Source organism: Saccopteryx leptura, chromosome 6 (genome assembly GCF_036850995.1).
Source record: "Saccopteryx leptura isolate mSacLep1 chromosome 6, mSacLep1_pri_phased_curated, whole genome shotgun sequence".
Taxonomy (NCBI): Eukaryota; Metazoa; Chordata; class Mammalia; order Chiroptera; family Emballonuridae; genus Saccopteryx; species Saccopteryx leptura.
This window is the reverse complement of record NC_089508.1, coordinates 92,497,044-92,515,595: the sequence shown is the minus strand read 5'-3', so window position 1 is coordinate 92,515,595 and position 18,552 is coordinate 92,497,044. Positions and strand designations below refer to the sequence as shown.

The 18,552-nt window shown below is 45.4% G+C and overlaps 1 protein-coding gene across 7 annotated transcripts in view; it reads left to right on the top strand.

Moving 5' to 3' along the window:
* Positions 1-18,552, top strand: part of ACIN1 (apoptotic chromatin condensation inducer 1) — a 42,867-nt gene that overhangs the window by 22,676 nt on the left and 1,639 nt on the right. For 2 of the 7 annotated variants that reach the window (XM_066343840.1, XM_066343836.1), the window contains 12 exons: positions 137-352; positions 838-953; positions 9,725-9,866; positions 13,258-13,300; positions 14,533-14,666; positions 14,764-14,916; positions 15,441-15,582; positions 15,894-16,039; positions 16,756-16,863; positions 16,998-17,105; positions 17,294-17,618; positions 17,728-17,828. In XM_066343840.1, the coding sequence (XP_066199937.1) occupies positions 137-352; positions 838-953; positions 9,725-9,866; positions 13,258-13,300; positions 14,533-14,666; positions 14,764-14,916; positions 15,441-15,582; positions 15,894-16,039; positions 16,756-16,863; positions 16,998-17,105; positions 17,294-17,618; positions 17,728-17,828 (1,734 nt within the window). Of the gene's footprint in view, positions 1-136; positions 353-837; positions 954-7,808; positions 7,952-9,724; positions 9,867-13,257; positions 13,301-14,532; positions 14,667-14,763; positions 14,917-15,440; positions 15,583-15,893; positions 16,040-16,755; positions 16,864-16,997; positions 17,106-17,293; positions 17,619-17,727; positions 17,829-18,552 lie in introns of those variants that run through there. The other 5 variants (XM_066343839.1, XM_066343837.1, XM_066343838.1 and 2 more) reach the window with 5 other exon arrangements.

The following is an 18,552-nucleotide window of genomic DNA, read 5'->3' as shown; positions in this document are numbered from 1 at the left end:
TAACTCAAACAGGAATAAACAAAAGGAACAAAAAGGTCCAAAGTATTAAACTGGGGCAGCAAAAGTTGGAAAACTCACTGATCTACTGAACATATACCACATAAAATAATTTGCCTTATGTGTTTGATTTCTTCAGTCTCTGAGCCCTGGAGTCTCCAGGGACAGCAGCACCAGCTACACTGAAACCAAAGATCCCTCTTCTGGTCAGGAGGTTGCAACTCCACCAGTGCCACAACTGCAGGTCCTTGAGCCAAAGGAGAGGACTTCCACCTCATCCTCTGTTCGAGTGAGGCCTATGAGCCAACCTGAGCCAGCTGAAAAACATGTGACTCAGAGGGTACTACCTGAGCGGGTAGGCTGTTATGCCTTCTCCATAGAGGGAGATGGAGGATTAGGCATGATTTTCCCTTTTGTTTTAGCTATAAAACCGAAAGGTCAGTCTGGACAAAGTTCATTAGAAATATAAAAGGTTGGGGATACCTGTTATAGTCCACTTAACTCTTTTCCAACTCCCTGGTTCATGAAGCTGAGTTCTCAGTTCCAGGGCTCTTAGGGTCAGTTCTTCCACAGAATTTCTTTTTTCTGCCCAAAACGAAGCCTGTTCTCGGTTCTCAAAAAAAAAAAAAAAAGGACTTCTAATAAAATGCTTGCTGGAATTGAAATTCTTTAAGCAATATTCCACTTTGTAAAATGAAACAACAAAGATATATAGGGCTGTGTATGGAGCTGGGACAGTGTATGTCCTGCTCTGCCTTTTATCAGCTGCAGGTTAAAGAAAAGGAACCAAGCAGATTTAAGTATGTTGCTATGTTTGTTTTGCTGTGTTTGTCCTGACAGGGGAGTCCAAAGAAGTGTGAAGCTGAAGAGGCAGAGCCACCAGCTGCCACACAGCCCCAAATCTCAGAGACTCTGACTTCTCACCTACCAGAATCAGAAAGGATTCATCACACTGTGTAAGTGATATATCTCAACTGGGGTATAACAAGGATCTAGGAGTGTGGGATAGTTCTTTGCTCCCTAGGGTTCTTTGACTAAGCAATACTAATTTCCTTTTAAAACATGAAGGCAGAGCTTTATCTGGAAAAAGGCTAGACTTCAGTTACCATGTTGGAAGCTGCCACCAGAACTCTTTAAGTTAGTCTGAAAAGTGGTGGTGAGAGCATAAAGAAACCCACATCTGGGATCATCTGACCAAAATAGTTGATTCCATGAAGGAGCTGGCAGCAGAGGCTTCTGTTTCCAAACTCAAGACTGTGTAAGGCAGTGTTTTTCAACTGCTGGTCCACAGACCCGTCCGCCAGAAATTTTGGGCCAGTCTGTGAAAGAGTTAACCACCCTGATGTTGTATGAAGATAATAGACCCGATGATATTAGTTAAATTCACTTATGCTCAGGGTGATTTCTTCATTAGTGGTCCCTGAAATAATTCTGTTTTCACTGGTCCCTAAATATAAAAAGGTTGAAAAAAACACTGGTGTAAAGGAATTTACCCAGGACATCTTAACTCAGTCTTTAACTCACATTCATCAGCTACATCTAAGCCTGGGAATACAGGTTAACAAAGGATATTGAGGGTCTTCAAAGAAAGGTACAAGGGTCCTGCTGTGTTTTAGTTTCTGTGTTTTCTTTGTTTATTAGTTGTCATTTTATTAAACACAGTCTAAGCACTTACTGCATACAATACAGCAAAATACAAAGTCCATATCAAGTCTGAAGTTTATTCCTGGGTCCCTAAGACTCCTGAATTGATTTTTATTGTTTATACAGTTAACGTGAGATTTTTATTCCTTATATTTAGTTCTAGAAAAATAGTCATATCAAATTAAATTTGTAATCTAACAGTCATTCATTATTCTGAGCTAGGCATTATATAAATTAAGAAGCCATTGAACCAAACCCCCTGGCTTCAAATTCTCATGGGAAATGAAAAAGGAAAACATTGTGGAAATAAAATACTTAGCTTTTAGACATCAGGAATCTGGTAATGCTTTAGTGAATGTCCTATGTCGACATCTGGCCTTAGGTTGTTCCATGTTTGTTTCTATATAATTTTCAAACTATAGTACCCCAGTATGATTTTTCCCTGTATGTAAAAGTCTAATAATTTACACTCTTCTGAGAGCTTTAGACTATCTTTTTACCTCTAATTTTGGAGGGTGGTGGGCAGGTGACATGATTTTATTATCTCATTTTTTTATGATTTTAATAATAGTTTTGTACTCCTTGCTATATATATAGTTTTTGCCTTGGTAACCTTTGCTACTCTTGTCCATTCCAATATTTTTCCTCTGCTGCCATCTTGTGGCCATTATATTTTTGGTTTGAAAGCCAAAGGTTCATTCTACTTCCTTTGAAAAGTTTTTGTTTTTCCTTTTTGGGATGAGTACATTCGCCTTTGGAAAAGGGTTTTTCTTCTAGGACCATAAAGTGAAAGCCCAGCGGATTCTGGAAGGTGTTCAGGATTTCCCCAGCTACACCATCGATGAGGAAATGGGGTGACACCTTCCCTTCAATGCCCATCAACCAGAGATAATTCTTGCTTCCCCATCCCCATCCCTTGGGGGGTACAGCATGTCCTTTGTATAATGGTAGTAGTGTTGACAACCTGCTACTAACTGGGCATGAGGAACTGCCTCCTATGCACCTTGAGAAGCAAGTAATTTTCTAAAATGCTCTTTGCTTACTCTAAAATTCTGTGGGTCTGTGAAGTCCCAGCAACAGAATAGCACTTGATGCCGTTTCTTATTTTAAGTGAGAGAGTGACAGGAAGGCAGACAGAGATGAGAAGCATCAGCTCATAGTTGCATCACTTTAGTTGTTCATTGATTGCTTTTCACATGTACCTTGACTGGAGTGAGGTACCAGCCAAGCCAGTGAGTGTCCCCTTGCTTGAGCCAGTGATCCCTTGCTTGAGCCCACAATCTTTGGGCTCAGGTTTGTCAGTGATCCCACACTCAAGGCTGGTGACCCCATGCTCAAGCTCACGACCTTGGGGTTTCGAACCTGGGACCTCTGTCCCAGGTTGATGCCTCTATCCACTGTATCACCACCAATCAGGCCATTTTGCTGTTTTGAAGCACTTTTATTTCTGGACTATCACAGGACAAAAGAGGCTTGGAGTCATACACAGTTTTTTACCCCAGGTAAAGTTGCTTTGATCTTCATTTTATTGCTGAGATAATCTAGTCTACATGATTTTGGCAAGGTGATAGGCAAGCAGCACTTTGGGCAAATACTGAGATTGTCCTGTGTTGTTTAGGCAAGGTTCAGTGGAGCAGCCTGTGGATTAGAAATGCATTGTGAGTTTAGGAGCAGCTCACATGCTTCCTTCTTACCTGCTTTTCTTCTGCCAACCTTCCAGATGGTTTGTTCAGCAGCCTAACAGAAAGACATGCACAAGGGCTTAAACCCATAAACTATTCTGGGATTGGATTTGGTAAATGAATCTTTTGAGAAGGTTACCTACATTTCTGGAGGCCCTGGTACAACTAATTCACAACACTCCTGGTCTTTTTTTTTTTTTTTTTACAGGGACAGAGAGAGAGGGATGGACAGGGACAGACAGACAGGAACAGAGAGAGATGAGAAGCATCAATCATCAGTTTTTTGTTGCGAGACCTTAGTTCATTGATTGCTTTCTCATATGTGCCTTGACCACGGGCCTTCAGCAGACCAAATAACCCCTTGCTTGAGCCAGTGACCTTGGGTCCAAGCTGGTGAGCTTTTGCTCAAACCAGATGAGCCCGTGCTCAAGCTGGTGACCTCGGGGTCTCGAAACTGGGTCCTCTGCATCCCCAGTCTAACGCGCTATCCATTGCACCACCTCCTGGTCAGGCCACTCCTGGTCTTTCATCCACCTACAGTCCTAGTGTTCAGCTGGGTGACCTCAGGAACCCTGGCCAATTTTTTAAATGGGATCAACAGTATTAAATGGGAAAGACCATTTAGCCTTAACCTTGGTTTTGTTGTCTGTCTGAACAAGAAGTCACAATACTTTAATAAAAACAGAGCTTAGGGCCTACTGATTTAGTAAAAAGACTTCAAGGACTTCTCACCACTTGGAAAAGATTATTTAACTTTTTTGCTGTGCTTGGTCAAATCCATTCTGATTCTGATTTTGCCCTGAGGAATTCTGTATTTATGAGGTAAGGTATCTTTTCCATTGCTTGGAACAGGAATTTGTGAGTCTTCAGTTCTGTTTCAGTTGAGCCCTATTCCAAAATACAATCTTGTGTCTGCTGTGGATATAACAAAAATGTCCTCATACAGCATAAAATAATGGTATTCTTGTTTTACATTTTAAAAGAATAATGGGGGAAAAGAAGGGGGGAAAAAACTGTGTGGGAAGTTGTATCCAGCAGTAGTTAATTGAAACCTGGATTTTTCTAAAGACAATCTGTGTACACAAATCTTGCAATACCAATTTAGGGTTCTTGGCACTATGCTCATTTGTCTTTTTGCCTGAGTTAGTATGAAGGAAATGGTCCTTTAAGCCAATATGACAGTGTAATTGATACTTCTCAAGGGACCTACAGAGCCAATATGCCAAATGATGCATAATAAATAAATTTATTTATTATACATAATAAATTTATTGTCATCAGTAGAGTTTGCTCACTGAAAAATTGGTATCTAAGGACATGTCCCCCAAAATCATACTGTCCTTGGTTATCTTGGAACTACTGTGCTCCTGAGAGTATTCCATATTTAACTCTCAAGGCCAGGCCTGGGGCTAGTCAGGTTCCACTGTTTCTTACTAACTTTCACATCAGGTCCTCACCTTTTCATGAATTGTCTACAAAAACTAAAATTCAAACATATATGCCTATAAAATTTCCTTTTCTGTTCGCCTCTCTGAATCATTTATATTCAGTTATGAACTGTAGTATAATGTTATTAGCCTCCAAGTAGTTCTGTTCTTTTCTTCTAGGCTATAAAGCTTTATGTGCTCTTTAATTATAGGTAAAAATACGCCCATGTGATTTCACATCTATTTCAAGATGTTAAAAATATTTGTGCAGGAACTTAATTGGAACAGGAGATACCTTTTGTCTTTTTAAAGACTAACGTAAAGCTGCATGGGTCTCTGACACATAGCAACAAGGCTTTGGGACTGATCCTGCAAGTGACTTGAGTTCCCTTTTGGGGCAATTTCAAGGATTCTTTTTTTTTTCTTATGAAAATAAAGCCTTGGGAATTTTGGGGTCCCACAGATTGATCATGGGGAAATAGTGTAAACTTGATGTGTTTTAAGAAGGCCAAGTGTAACATGCTAAAATTCTTATTCTTAAAAAAAAATTAGGGGCCTCACCTGTGGTGGCGCAGTGGATAAAGCGTCGTCCTGGAATGCTGAGGTCACGGTTCAAAATCCTGGGCTTGCCTGGTCAAGGCACATTTGGGAGTTGATGCTTCCTGCTCCTCCCCCCTTCTCTCTCTCTCTAAAATGAATAAATAAAAATCTTTTTAAAAAAGAAAAGTAACATTTTCAGTAAAAGATGATTTTTTCTCCAAGGAAACTACTGTGGAGGGTATTTTAGGATAATTGATGGACAGGGATCATTTATCTGAGGATATTTAAAGGTAACATTTGCTGTGGGAATTCTAGCCAAAAAAAATTTTAAGAAGACAATTTCTAGTTCAGCAAGCACTTAGTAAAATGTCTACTTGTTACCCACAATGACAAACTAAATCAGAAATATTTACTGAGCATTTCTTTTTTTCCTTTTTTTTTTTTGTTTGTGACAGAGAGAGAGAGAGAGAGAGACATAGGGACAGACAGACAGGAAGGGAGAGAGATGAGAAGCATCAGTTCTCCGTTGCAGCACCATAGTTGTTCATTTGATTGCTTTCTCATATGTGCCTTGACTGGGGGGCTACAGCAGAGCAAGTGACTCCTTGCTCAGGCCAGCGACCTTGGCTCCTTGGGTTTATGTCAGCGACCTTTGGGCTCAAGCCAGCGACCATGTGGTCAGGTATATAATCCCATGCTCAAGCTGGTGAGCCTGTGCTCAAGCTGGCGACCTCGGAGTTTTGAACCTGGGTCCTCTGGATCCTGGTTTGACACTCTAGCTGCTGTGCCAGTGCCTGGTCGGGTTACTGAGCATTTCTTTCTGTTAGGCCTTGAGATAGGAGCCAAGGGATGCAGTCCCTGACCCTGAGGAACTCCATAGGATAAAGGTGAGGGGCAAGTAAACCAGTGGTTATTATACAAAGTAATAGGGCATGGCTGAAAATCTGTCAGGCCATTTACTGAAAGCCTTTGTATCAGAGAAAGAGCACTCTTTGAGGAAACAAAGTAAAACAAAAAAAGCTCCATAGGTGGCATCAAATGAGATAATGACCTATTAATCAGACATGTGTATAAGCACATCCTTACCTTGACTTGGGGTGTCATTCAAGCCAGCTCTTAAGGGTGAAGCTTTATCACACTGTTTTTTCAGATGGGTATTGTTGTTATCCCCATTTCACAGTTTAAGAAGGAGATGCACAGAAAGGGTTCGGAACTTGCCCGGATCACACATTTTGAATGGGAGTGGGACTGGGGCCAGGATTCAACCCTAGCCAGTTTGACTCCAAAGCTCTCAATCTTATTGAGACAGGGAACTTTAATAGTAATATATAAAATAAACTGCATGACCTGTTTGGCATGTATTTGATATGTAAGTTTAAGATTTTAAGCAGCAGGGAGGAAATTTTACTCTTGGCTAGAAGCTCTGATATTACAGATGAGATAAATTAAGTTTTTGGTTAAGTATCTGGAAGTTTGTCTCAATGTTAAATCTTTACTGTTCATAGGATACAAAAGGAGCACCTTTGTAGTCCACAGATAGTATTTTGAGCATCTACCGAGTGCTTTATGAACCGAGTCAGCTTCCTGTTTCACATTTAGACTAGTGAAGATGCCCATAATTAATCATTTCCATTTAGTTCCCAATCACTTTCCACCCAGCAGATCACCCTCACCCTGTATAATATAATAGCTCTCACATTTTAGTTTTTATCTACTTCATAGCCCTCACCTTGGAGGCCTTGCTCTTAGGATTGTCTGCATACTTGAGCTATGCAAGGTCTCCTTGCTCTGTTTATCCTTTTCTGGCTCCAGTCAATCCTGGGGCTGGATGACTTTATTAAAAATGCTGTGAAACAAAATTGTCATCTCTTAAGACACCCTCTCCCCCCAAACTGGTAATTCAAAAAAGTATTCTGCTCGTCCACTCCTTCCAACATCCCTGAAAAAAGGACAGGTTGGAGTAGAAACACGTGGTCAATGCTAGGAGCGAGCAGCCAGTTAAGGTAGTGATTGGTTAGTGCCAATTCTCATCCCACCTCCCCACCTTGACCAGCTGACTGGCTGATCTGGTTTCAAGGTTTCATGCCTGGTTTCTTGGAGAGAGGGAGGTGGGCACCGAAAAAATTGCCTATGACCCTCCATTGTCTTTTTCAACTTTGGCTTTGTTATCTGCCCTCTTTAATCATTTTTTACTTCCAGCTCTGCTGATTTCCTTGCTTCTATTCTCTGGAATCTTCCAAGTAAGCAGCTATAACTTTGTGTCTGCTCTCTACCCAGCCCCCTCCCCGCCCCCTGGGAGGACAAGGAGAGAGCACCCTCTCCCTGCGGGGTTAGGCCTTGGTAGCTGTTGTAACCTGAGAAAAGGAGGAAAAAGGCCAGACCTATTGAGCCAGCAGTGAGCTCCCTGTGGCCTGCCAAAGGATAAGAACCTTGCTCACTCAGCGCCCTCCCTCTTTTCTTTCCCCTCCCCTGCTGCAGCAGGGCCCTCCCCCATCCGCACACACGGGCTGCTGGGTAAGTGGCAAGATGGCTCCCCTGCATGTCTCCGGCTGATCGCCGCTGCTCCGCTAATACAATAGAGCCAGCCACTACCAGCAGCCTGGCCCTCCTCCTCCTCCTCCTCCTCCAGAGAGACCAATCCAGCTGAACTCGGGGTTTGCCGTGAGGACTTAACGTTTATCTCTTAAAAGCCAGATCTATTTTAGCCTCCCCTCACCACCACCACCTCCCCTTCCATTTACCATTTTTTGGATCCCCAGTTGCTCCATCTCGATTTTCTCTCTCTCGATCGGGTGGCTGGGGAGGAAGTGGTGGGATCTTGGACAAGGAGGGTGTTTTGTTTTGTTTTGTTTTTAATTTTTTAGGTTTTTTTTTTTTGTTTTTTTTTTTTTGGTTTTTGTTATTTCTTCCATTCCAGAAAGGGATAAACAGCACTTCCAGGGGGAGAAAAAAAAATCATGTTATCAGAAAGCAAAGAAGGGTGAGAGCTTCACATTTCCATGTATCCCCTTTCCCCACCACTCTAGCCCACCTCATCTTCCTTCTCTTCCCCATGGCTTTCATTTCGTCTTTCGTTTTGGTTTGTTTTCAATCATTCTGCTTTCCCCCTTTGTCCTTCCTGCCTGATTTCTAATTGGCCCCACTTGCCCTCTCTGTGTGGGAAATAGGTATTTTTTGGATAAAGCCTTTTCTTTAGATTTAGAGAGTTGAATCTCTTGTTTCTGTGGGGGCCTGTTAGCTGGGGGCACAGTTCGGATTTCCCCTCCCCCCCTTCCTGTGCATCCCTGTCTGCCTGCTCTGGGGAAGCTGTTCTGACCTCTGAGTGTCAGTCAGCCTGTCGGGAATGCTGAATTTCCTGGTGGTGGTTATCAGCCTGGGGAGGTTTGGTTTCCCTTCTGAGACTTTGGGTCCCTGATTATCTTGATTTGGTTTCCCCCCCTAGTTTGGGTGATAGTGGGGACCAGATTAGAGGTAGAAGTTAGGGATGAAAACATAAAAAGAAGAGGGGAAGATAGTTTATCTGAAGTAAAACTCTGGGATTCATTGCCTGTAATGAGAGATAATGTGTGTGATTTGGGGTGGGTAGGAGTGGGTTCATTATTTGTGGAAGCAAGATGCATGGTGGGGGGGAGGGTGTGTCCTGACTGAGAGGCCTACTCTCTTTATCTCTTGGAAGTTGGAATGAGGGAATGGGAGAAACTGAGCAAAAGCAGAATGTAAGAACAATTCCTACACCTCTGAGCAGGTAACAGTGGCCTGATGTCTTCTCTGAGCTTTCATTCTCTCCAGCAGTTTTAGTTTTTCCTTTTAGATGAGAGAGGGTTCTTATGGAAGCTTGAACTCTCACCAGTCCTACTCCCTGCAGCCCCTACCCCCACCATCTCTCCATCCTGGTGTCTCCAGCTCCAATGGGTCAGTAGGCCTTTACTTATTAAGCAGTAGATGAAACACAAGGTTGGGATCATTTGCCACAGACATGGTCATTCTTTCTATTTCAGAATCAGGCTTTCCTTAGTTTGCCATGCTATTTTGTTAAAGCTGCCTATGGCCAGGGGACAGAGAAGCCACATGGTTGTGGGCAAATTACAGTCACTCTTGATGGACTTTTTGGTGGGAGAGGTCTGTTTCTCTTCTTGTAAGAATACGTTGGTTAATTACCTAAGAACAGTTGGAGTGCTGACCCCACAAATCACAGCTTTATTCCATCCAGGCAGTGGGTGCATGTGGTTGCTCTGATCTGTGCACTTCCCCAAGGAAAGCTGTTTCCCACTTTTCCTGAGGGGAAAAGGTCTCTAGTCAGATTTGAAAAACAGCCCTCCCAAACCACCCAAGTGATGAGGCATGGAGTTTGCCTGGCCCAAAACCTGACGTTTTGTTTTCTCTTCCCCTTGGTTCTTTTCTGCCTTTCCCTCCAACCTCTCCCCATACTGTCAGTGAGGAGAAGGAGGAAGTGACCATGGACACAAGTGAAAACAGACCTGAAAATGAGGTGCCAGAGCCCCCAATGCCTATTGTAGACCAAGTCAGCAATGATGACCGCCCAGAGGGCAGCACTGAAGATGAGGAGAAGAAAGAGGTAAATCTTCAAGCCACCCGTTGGTGTGGGCGGGCAGGAGTGGACCTAGGGGAATAAGTGGACCACTCTGGTTATCCCTTGTCCACAGTTAAATAGCTAAGTAAGGGGCTAGGCAGAGACGCCTATCAGGGTAGGGCCAAGGGAGAATTTGCTGGTTTAGCAAGGGAGACCCCTTGTGATAGGGATAGGGCTCATTTTTTCCCCTTTCCTTGGGAAAAGTGCAGCCCAGACATGGAAGTTTGTAACTAATGGGGGAGTCAGTTAATGGTCCTTTATCTAAGACCCAGGTCTGCTTTTCCTGCCACCTCCTCCAGCCTTTCCCTGTGGTAACTCCTTTAGCTTTCCCTCCTTTTTAAAAGTCTGTGTAGCTAAACGCCATCTAGTGGGCTTTCGTGGTTCTCAGCTGACCAGCCATGCTGAGGAATTTTTGTCTGTCATCTGCCCCCCAGTGGTCTCATTGCAGAGATGTAGCTACTTAGAAACCAGTACATGGGGTGATCCCAAAGGCCCCTTCTCCATTTGTATGACCCCTCTACCTCTTTTTCTGACACATACAATATCTAGTGTCCTGTACCCAATTCAAGGGCCTCCCCCCATCAGAGCCAGCAAAGTCTACTTGGCTCTTAAAGTAATAGAGAAAGAATTAGCTGGGTTTGGGAGTAGGTTAACAGGGTGGGAGGGACTGTTCTGTGTGTAGCCTTTCTTTGGTGTGTGTTGCGGGGGTGGGGGCCGGTGAAAGTGATTTGATGTGCAGAATATTATTTATTACAAGGTCCTTCTTAAAACTTTGTCCAAGTACCTCATGTACGGTAATCCGCCCGTAAAATATAACCCTGCCCAACTGGCCAATCGCTGATGCCGCCTCTTCCTCTGGACCCACCCGCTGCTACTGAGCTGCCCAATCAGAGCCGAGTCTGCTATCCAGGTGTCTTGGCCAGAGGGGGGCATGTAATGGGATCCTGTGATGGGCCCCCTTTTGCCTCCCTGCCTTGCTTACATCAGGGGGCCAAGAAGAGCACTGTTCTGGAGAGACTTGTATTGAGAAATCAAAAGGCATTTGGAAAGGGGTGGACTTGCACCATCTCCCTATTTGGGACACCCCAAGAAGAGCTTGTGTCAGTGCTGGGGCGCCTGCCCACATGCCCTTACCCTTTTGAGGACTGTGGGTTACCTTGTTTGCTACAGACTGTTGGGATCCCCGTCTAGGGCACCAAGACCGAAAGAGTCAATGTTTGTGATCACAGTGCCATGCTGTAAAATACCAAGTGGAGCTCTCAGCTTAAGCTGTGGCGACTAGGAACCCTGCATGAAGTCTAGGGTCTGAGCCCAGGGATTTAATGCTGATGACAGCCCAGCCATGTATCACCACTTGCTCATCAGATGGACTTTCCTTTGGTCCCTGTTGTCCATGGTGAAGGGCAGCATGTTGGTTGCTCCAACTTCTCCTCCATTCCTGGAGGCAGGGGCTCATTCTCCACCTGACTGGAACCACTGTCTCAGCTGGAGTCCCTGAGAAGATGCCACATACAACTCTCAGAAGAAAAGCGTTCTGACCTTGCTGCTGAATGTGTACCAGGTCCTGGGGCTATTCACCTTCTACCCCCAGGCTGCCTTCATCAGAGGTTCCATGATCCCACTCGGTGAGAGGACCCCCTCCCCAGTTACAGGCAGAGGAGAAAGGGACTCTGGAGTCATCAGCTGGATTCCAAGTATTGGGTGGTGGTGTTGCTGCAGCTTGCCATTGGTGGACATAGGGTCCTGCCTGCCTCAAACGATAAAAGGCCAGGACCATTCCTGCTACTCACAGGCCATCTCATCAGGGACTGCAAGATGATGCCCCTACAGGGCCGGGACTGATGTCTCTGCCCCTTTCCCCCCTGTACCCCTCGCTGAGCATGGCCACCACCAGTGAACTGTCTTGACATCATGGAAACTGGGCAGCGTCCCCCCACACGTTTCCCTCCCGCCCCCCCTGCGCCCCTGGGAGGACTCTGGCAGTGCCGTGCTGACCACCACGCCGTGCGCCCACCTTTTTTGCCAACCCAACCCCCCACCAATTGCACAGCGCCTAGCAGGGAGGGCTCATTCTGATTGGACCGGCGGTTGACTAGATACAGTACACAGTGAGGTGCGATTGGCTGAACTGAAGATCCCAGGTGTGAGATGGTACCTGGAACATTTGTCATATTCCTAGTTTATTTTCCTCTTTATTTTCTTCTTCTTTTTTTTAATCTTTTGTTTTAATTTTTCCTTTATCTTTATTTTTCTGATTTCTTTATTGGATTTATTTGGTTCATGTTTTTCCTGTTTTAATTAAGACCTTTTTTTTTTCTCACTAACTTACCTATCAAAAAAGCAGCCTGGCTAGGGGTCAGGCTGGCCCTTAATGGAAACCAAGGAGACTTGGTTAGACAACACAAGTGGGGCTGGGGGGTGGATGGGGAAAGGTGATTTCATCAAGAGGGTACTGCCCTGCCCTTAAGAAGGGTGGTAGTTCTTAGTTTTTCCAGAAATAAGTGCTAAATCTAAAAAAATGCTCTATTACCTTTTTCTCTCTCTCTTCCTCTTTTTGCTCTGTCCATAGTCTTTCTCCCACTGAGTCTTGGGTCAAGTTTGGAAGTTTCTAGTCCCTCATAGAGCCCCTAAGGCTTAAGCCCTGGTTGGGGAAGAAACAGTAAGGCTTTACTAGAGCTCCAAACAGTTGTTGGAAAGTCTGAGACAGTCTGCCCTCATAGAAACATTCCTTTACCAAAGACACTTTTAAATTCTTTCTGGGGCTACCTGCTCAAGGGCCTCATCTCCAGTGGGTCAGGTATTGCCCTTTTCCATGATGTGGTAGAGGATTGGACAGTCTTGACAGCTGTCTTGCCGACTCAAAGCCACTATGAGTGGATGTCAGGCTGGACATTGAGAAAAGGAGGAAGGTTACTTTGTTAAAGTTGCCATCCCAGCATTGGTTTTCCTAGTTTCCTTATGTTTTCCTCAAGTTAGCAAGGAAGACCTAGGAGGCCAAATGACCCAGTTCTGGGCGCATTTGGGCTTGGTATCCTCTAACCCATAGAGATAATGGAAGAGGTCATGACCAATGCCTTTAAAAGGCTGGGAGGCTACTGAATCCCTCTTCCAGCTTATTTCTGGTTAAGCTAATACATAGGTGTGGTATGAACTAGATGACTTTTCCCTGCTGTAATGTTTGGTTTTATTTTTTCTCTAACTTGCATTGATTCTGCTTTGTTTTTGCCGTTTGCCGCTTCTGTTTTGGTCTCTGTCTCTGTGTCTCTCTCTCTCTGTGTCTTTGGAGCTTAAGCTAAGACTGCCCCATCTAACCTCCTTCCCCCCTCTCTGTGGGGTGTGTCTCTTTCTCTTTTTTCCCCTTTTCTTCTCTATACAGAGTTCGCTGCCCAAATCATTCAAGAGGAAGATCTCCGTTGTCTGTAAGTCTATCCCCAAATCCCTGATAAAGGCCAAGAATATCGTAAAAAGCAAGAGTTCATAGAGAAATAGTCTCGTTTTCTCTATGGCGTTCTTGGATCACCCCCTCCTATCCCATGACCTCCACCCAGCAAAGCTACATCTTTTGGCATACATAGGATTCCATTTTGATATTTTAAACGTTAGACAATCCCTATCATTTTCCCCAGTCACATTTCTTTCTTAACTCTAGTGAGATAGATTGTGAAGTGTCTTACCATTTCTTACCTAGTCCTACATGCATTTATTCTTTCAGATGTCTTGAACGTTCAAAACCAGGAGTGGGTTTGAGGGACTCCTATGGAATACAAACCAGTTTATGCTCGATTCTAAGAGAGCATCTGAGAATATGAGTGCCCACACCTCAAACAGTAACATTTTCCCAATGAAAACTCGAAATTGACGAAAGTGTAACAGATCTTTATACTAACTTAAGTATCAATCTGTAGTGTGAAAATTAACCTAAAGCTGGTCAGATCAGATCATGATCTTAAATTTACTTAGATTTTAATATCACAGTCTTTATTTTTTTCTGCATTCCTATATTCTTCCCAATCTTTCTTCCCCAATACTTTAAATATTTCTACAACTAACGTTTAAACTGGTCACTAACCTGGTTATTCCTCCCTATTGTTTTTAGAGATGAATAGTTCTCATTGGTGAGGAAGTGGCTCAGACCTTTTAATTTGAAGCATGGTTTCCCCAGTCCGCAAATAAAATTTTCTTAGGTTAACGTTTTACTAAATTTTTTTTTCTTTTTTAAAGTGAGAGGCAGGGAAGCAGAGAGAGAGAGATTCCCGCATGTGCCCCAACCAGGATAAACCCAGAAAGTCCCCTATCCAGCGATGCTCTGCCCATCTGGGGCTGTTGCTCAGCAACTGAGCTATTTATCACCTGAGGCGAGGCCATGGAGCCATCCTTAGCACCAGGGGCCAACTTGCTTGATAGATCCATTCGAGCCATGGCTGCAGGAAGAGAAGGGGGGAGGGCTGGAGAAGTAGATGGTCACTTCTCCTGTGTGCCCTGACCAGGAATTGAACCCAGAACTTCCACTTCAGGCTGATGCTCTACTGCTGAGCCAACCGGCCAGGACCTTAACTAAAATTTCAGTCAAAGGCTATCTGTGGGTATTATACTGTCAACCAGCAGAGGGCCTGAGACTGTCTAACTGTTGGGTCCTATTTCTTGGGGACAGCAGCTACCAAGGGGGTACCAGCTGGAAACAGTGACACAGAGGGGGGCCAGCCTGGTCGGAAGCGGCGTTGGGGAGCCAGCACAGCCACCACACAGAAGAAACCCTCCATCAGTATCACCACTGAATCACTCAAGGTGAGGTGGGAGGAGCCAGGGAAGGGAGGATGAGACACATTGAAGTGGGAGTAGACATGGGCCCAGTGTAACGGGGTGGGGGGTATCTGTGTCCCAGAGCCTCATCCCCGACATCAAACCCCTGGCGGGGCAGGAGGCTATTGTGGATCTTCATGCTGATGACTCACGAATCTCTGAGGATGAGACGGAGCGTAATGGTGACGATGGGACCCATGACAAAGGGCTGAAAATATGCCGGACTGTCACTCAGGTAAGGCTCCTCCACCCCAGTGTTGAGGGAGGGGCATTGGAGGCAGAACAGGCAACTAAAGAGCTATGGGGTTCTAATGGGGAAATCTCCCATCTCTGCAGAGGGTTAGGTTACTTGGTCCTTACAGGGGTCAGGATACTACCAAATCCAATCTGTTGCATATAATAAGTTTTACTAGACTATAGTCACACCAGTTTGTGTACTTTTGTCGAAAGTGGGTGCTCTGTGGTATAAAGTCAGAATTCTTGCAACAGAAATTACTGTATATGGCTCACAAAGCCTAAAAATATGAACTGTCTTACTCTGTACAGAAGAGATCTATGGGACTCCTGCTTTAGTTTTCCTCATGGCAGAGTTGAGGCATTGCTAATCCCAGGATCTGGTGGAGGTGAACTTCATGATGAAATCTTCCCCTAATGGAAGGCACATGCTAGGCTGACTGTATCACCCTCTCTCACCAGGAAACCAGAGGCTGAAAGAATGTGCCAGTGTTTAAGAATCCCTCCATATCTGATACTTTCCAGGTAGTGCCTGCAGAGGGCCAGGAAAATGGGCAGAGGGAAGAAGAGGAAGAAGAAAAAGAACCTGAAGCAGCACCCCCTGTACCTCCCCAGATTTCAGTAGAGGTGGCCTTGCCCCCACCTGTGGAGCATGAAGTAAAGAAAGGTAGGTGAACCATTAATGAGTGAAACCATGCACTCCCCAAATTTCCAGAGCACTTTATTTGACCTTCTTTTAATGTTTTCCTGCCTTTTATTATAGTATTTTACATAACTGTCTCCTTTATCCCTCTTGTTAAGCTACTTAAGGACTAGTTTCAATTCTGTTTAGTCTTTGGATCCCCATGAGATTGGTCCAGACAATACCTTACACATTATAGGTGCTCAGCACATTTAGATGGAAGAGTGACGTGTGAGTGGGAATAAAAGAAAGTCATGTTGCTCACTACTGAAAACCGATTGTGTGCTCTGTTATAGTGACTTTAGGCGATACTTTAACAAGACGTTCCATTAGTCAGCAGAAGTCTGGAGTTTCCATTACAATTGATGACCCAGTCCGAACTGCTCAGGTGCCCTCCCCACCCCGGGGCAAGATCAGTAACATCGTGCATATCTCCAATTTGGTAAGTCTTTATTTCCCACAGTGCAGCATTGTTGAGTCTGAGTTTTGGACTAATGCGTCTTAGGTTTAACTTCTAAGGAGACAGATTGACTCTGAGTTATTTAATTTCACAACCTAATCCCCTCATGTGAAAAATGGGGAGAAAAAAGTATCACCTTGCAGGGTTTTCTTGAAAATTTGCAGGCCCTGGCCAGTTGGCTCAGTGGTAGAATGTCGGCCTGGCGTGTAGGAGTCCCGGGTTCGATTCCCGGCCAGGGCACATAGAAGCGCCCATCTGCTTCTCCACCCCTCCCCCTCTCCTTCCTCTCTGTCTCTCTCTTCCCCTCCCACAGCCAAGGCTCCATTGGAGCAAAAGATGGCCCGGGCGCTGGGGATGGCTCCTTGGCCTCTGCCCCAGGCGCTAGAGTGGCTCTGGTAGCGACAGGGCGACACCCTGGATGGGCAGAGCATCGTGCCGGGTGGATCCCGGTTGGGCGCATGCGGGAGTCTGTCTGACTGCCTCCCCATTTCCAGCTTCAGAAAAATACCAAAAAAAAAAAGAAAATTTGCTGAGGGCCTGGCATATTATAATGCCATAGTGAGTGTCACCACTCTCACATTTCTACATATTAGAGGGTTCCTTCTCTAACCTCACCCAAACTTTGAAGCTGTTCTGACAGTAGCTTAGGAAATCTTAAGACTGATTATATGAGTATGTTCTTCCATTTTTGTTGGCAGGTTCGTCCCTTCACTTTAGGCCAACTGAAGGAATTGTTGGGACGTACAGGAACTCTGGTGGAAGAAGCCTTCTGGATTGACAAGATCAAATCTCATTGCTTTGTAACGGTGAGGGGCAGAAGCTCTAGGTTGTGGCATGTTTCCGATTGTGACCAACCTTGGGCAGGTTTGAGGGCCTTGTATCAAGTGGGAAAAATTGAAGACCTATTGTGAACCCTCTGCCTTCTCCCTTCCTCCACCAGTACTCAACAGTAGAGGAAGCAGTTGCCACCCGCACAGCTCTACATGGGGTCAAATGGCCCCAGTCCAATCCCAAATTTCTTTGTGCTGACTATGCTGAGCAAGATGAGGTAAGAAACTTAGGGAGAGGCAGGTTTCCTCAGGACGTCCTCTCCTGAGACTCCTTCTCCCTCTCTTTCCTTCTTTTTGGTTCCTTTAGTTGACCCATGGGCTCCAAAGTCTCTGTGCTCCGGTACCTGGGCTCCTTCTGTGGGAGTAATGCCATCTCTAGCTGACCTTGTCCCTCCTCTACCCACAGCTGGATTATCACCGGGGCCTCCTGGTGGACCGTCCCTCTGAAACTAAGACAGAAGAGCAGGGGGTACCACGACCCCTGCACCCTCCAGCCCCGCCCCCCACCCAGCCACCACAGCACCCCCGGGCAGAGCAGCGGGAGCAGGAGCGGGCAGTACGGGAGCAGTGGGCAGAGCGGGAACGGGAAATGGAGCGGCGGGAGCGAACTCGATCAGAGCGTGAATGGGATCGGGACAAAGTTCGAGAAGGGCCCCGTTCCCGGTCACGGTCCCGTGACCGTCGCCGCAAGGAACGTGCGAAGTCTAAAGAAAAGAAGAGCGAGAAGAAAGGTACTCAGCTGTGGGACATATGTACCCACTGGTACATGGGAAAGGGACCCATATGGGATGGGACACAGAGTCCAGTGCATTGAGTCAGACTCACTTTTTTCCACCTCAGAGAAAGCACAGGAAGAACCACCAGCCAAGCTCCTGGACGACCTTTTCCGCAAGACCAAGGCAGCTCCCTGCATCTACTGGCTCCCGCTGACTGACAGCCAGGTGAGTGCTGGCCTCTTGCCTTGCTCTGACCTGCAGCAGGGATGTGGGCAGGGCACTGGGGAGAAGAGGCATAGGAGTGCCTGAGGGAGGAGGCCCAGGGAACAGCTTAGAAGAATAAGGGAAGAAAACTAAGCATCACAGTAAGAGGCAGTTTTAGGAATCAGTTAATGAGTCTGCCATGGAGAAACCAAACCCAAAAAGGTGAAAGTCAACACAAACACAGGTCCTGTGTTGCATATTAGGAAGCTGGTTGTGCCAACCATGCTTCTTAGAAATCACTTTCGGGTAGCAGAGAAATATGTGCTTTATAAACTCACCCATTTCTCCATTTTTGTTTGTTGTTTTTGGCGGGGGGAGACACACAGGAAGAGAGAGGATGAGAAGCATCAACTTGTTGCATCACTTCAGTTGTTTATTGATTGCTTATCATATGGGCCTTGACCAGGGTGCTCAAGCCAGCGAACATAGGGTCATGTCAGTGATCCCATGCTCAAGCCAGTGACCCCACACTCAAGCTGGCAAGCCCATGTTCAAGCCGGTGTCCTTGCAGTTTAGAACCTGGGACCTCAGTGTCCTAGGTCAATGCTCCATCCACTGCACTACCAGTACTAGTCAGGCCCATTTCTCTGGATTTTTGTTTATTTTGCAAGAGATTTTTTTTTTCTTTTGTGAGTAGTAGATGGGGGGGGGTAGACTCCCATGTGTACCCCAACCAGGATCCACC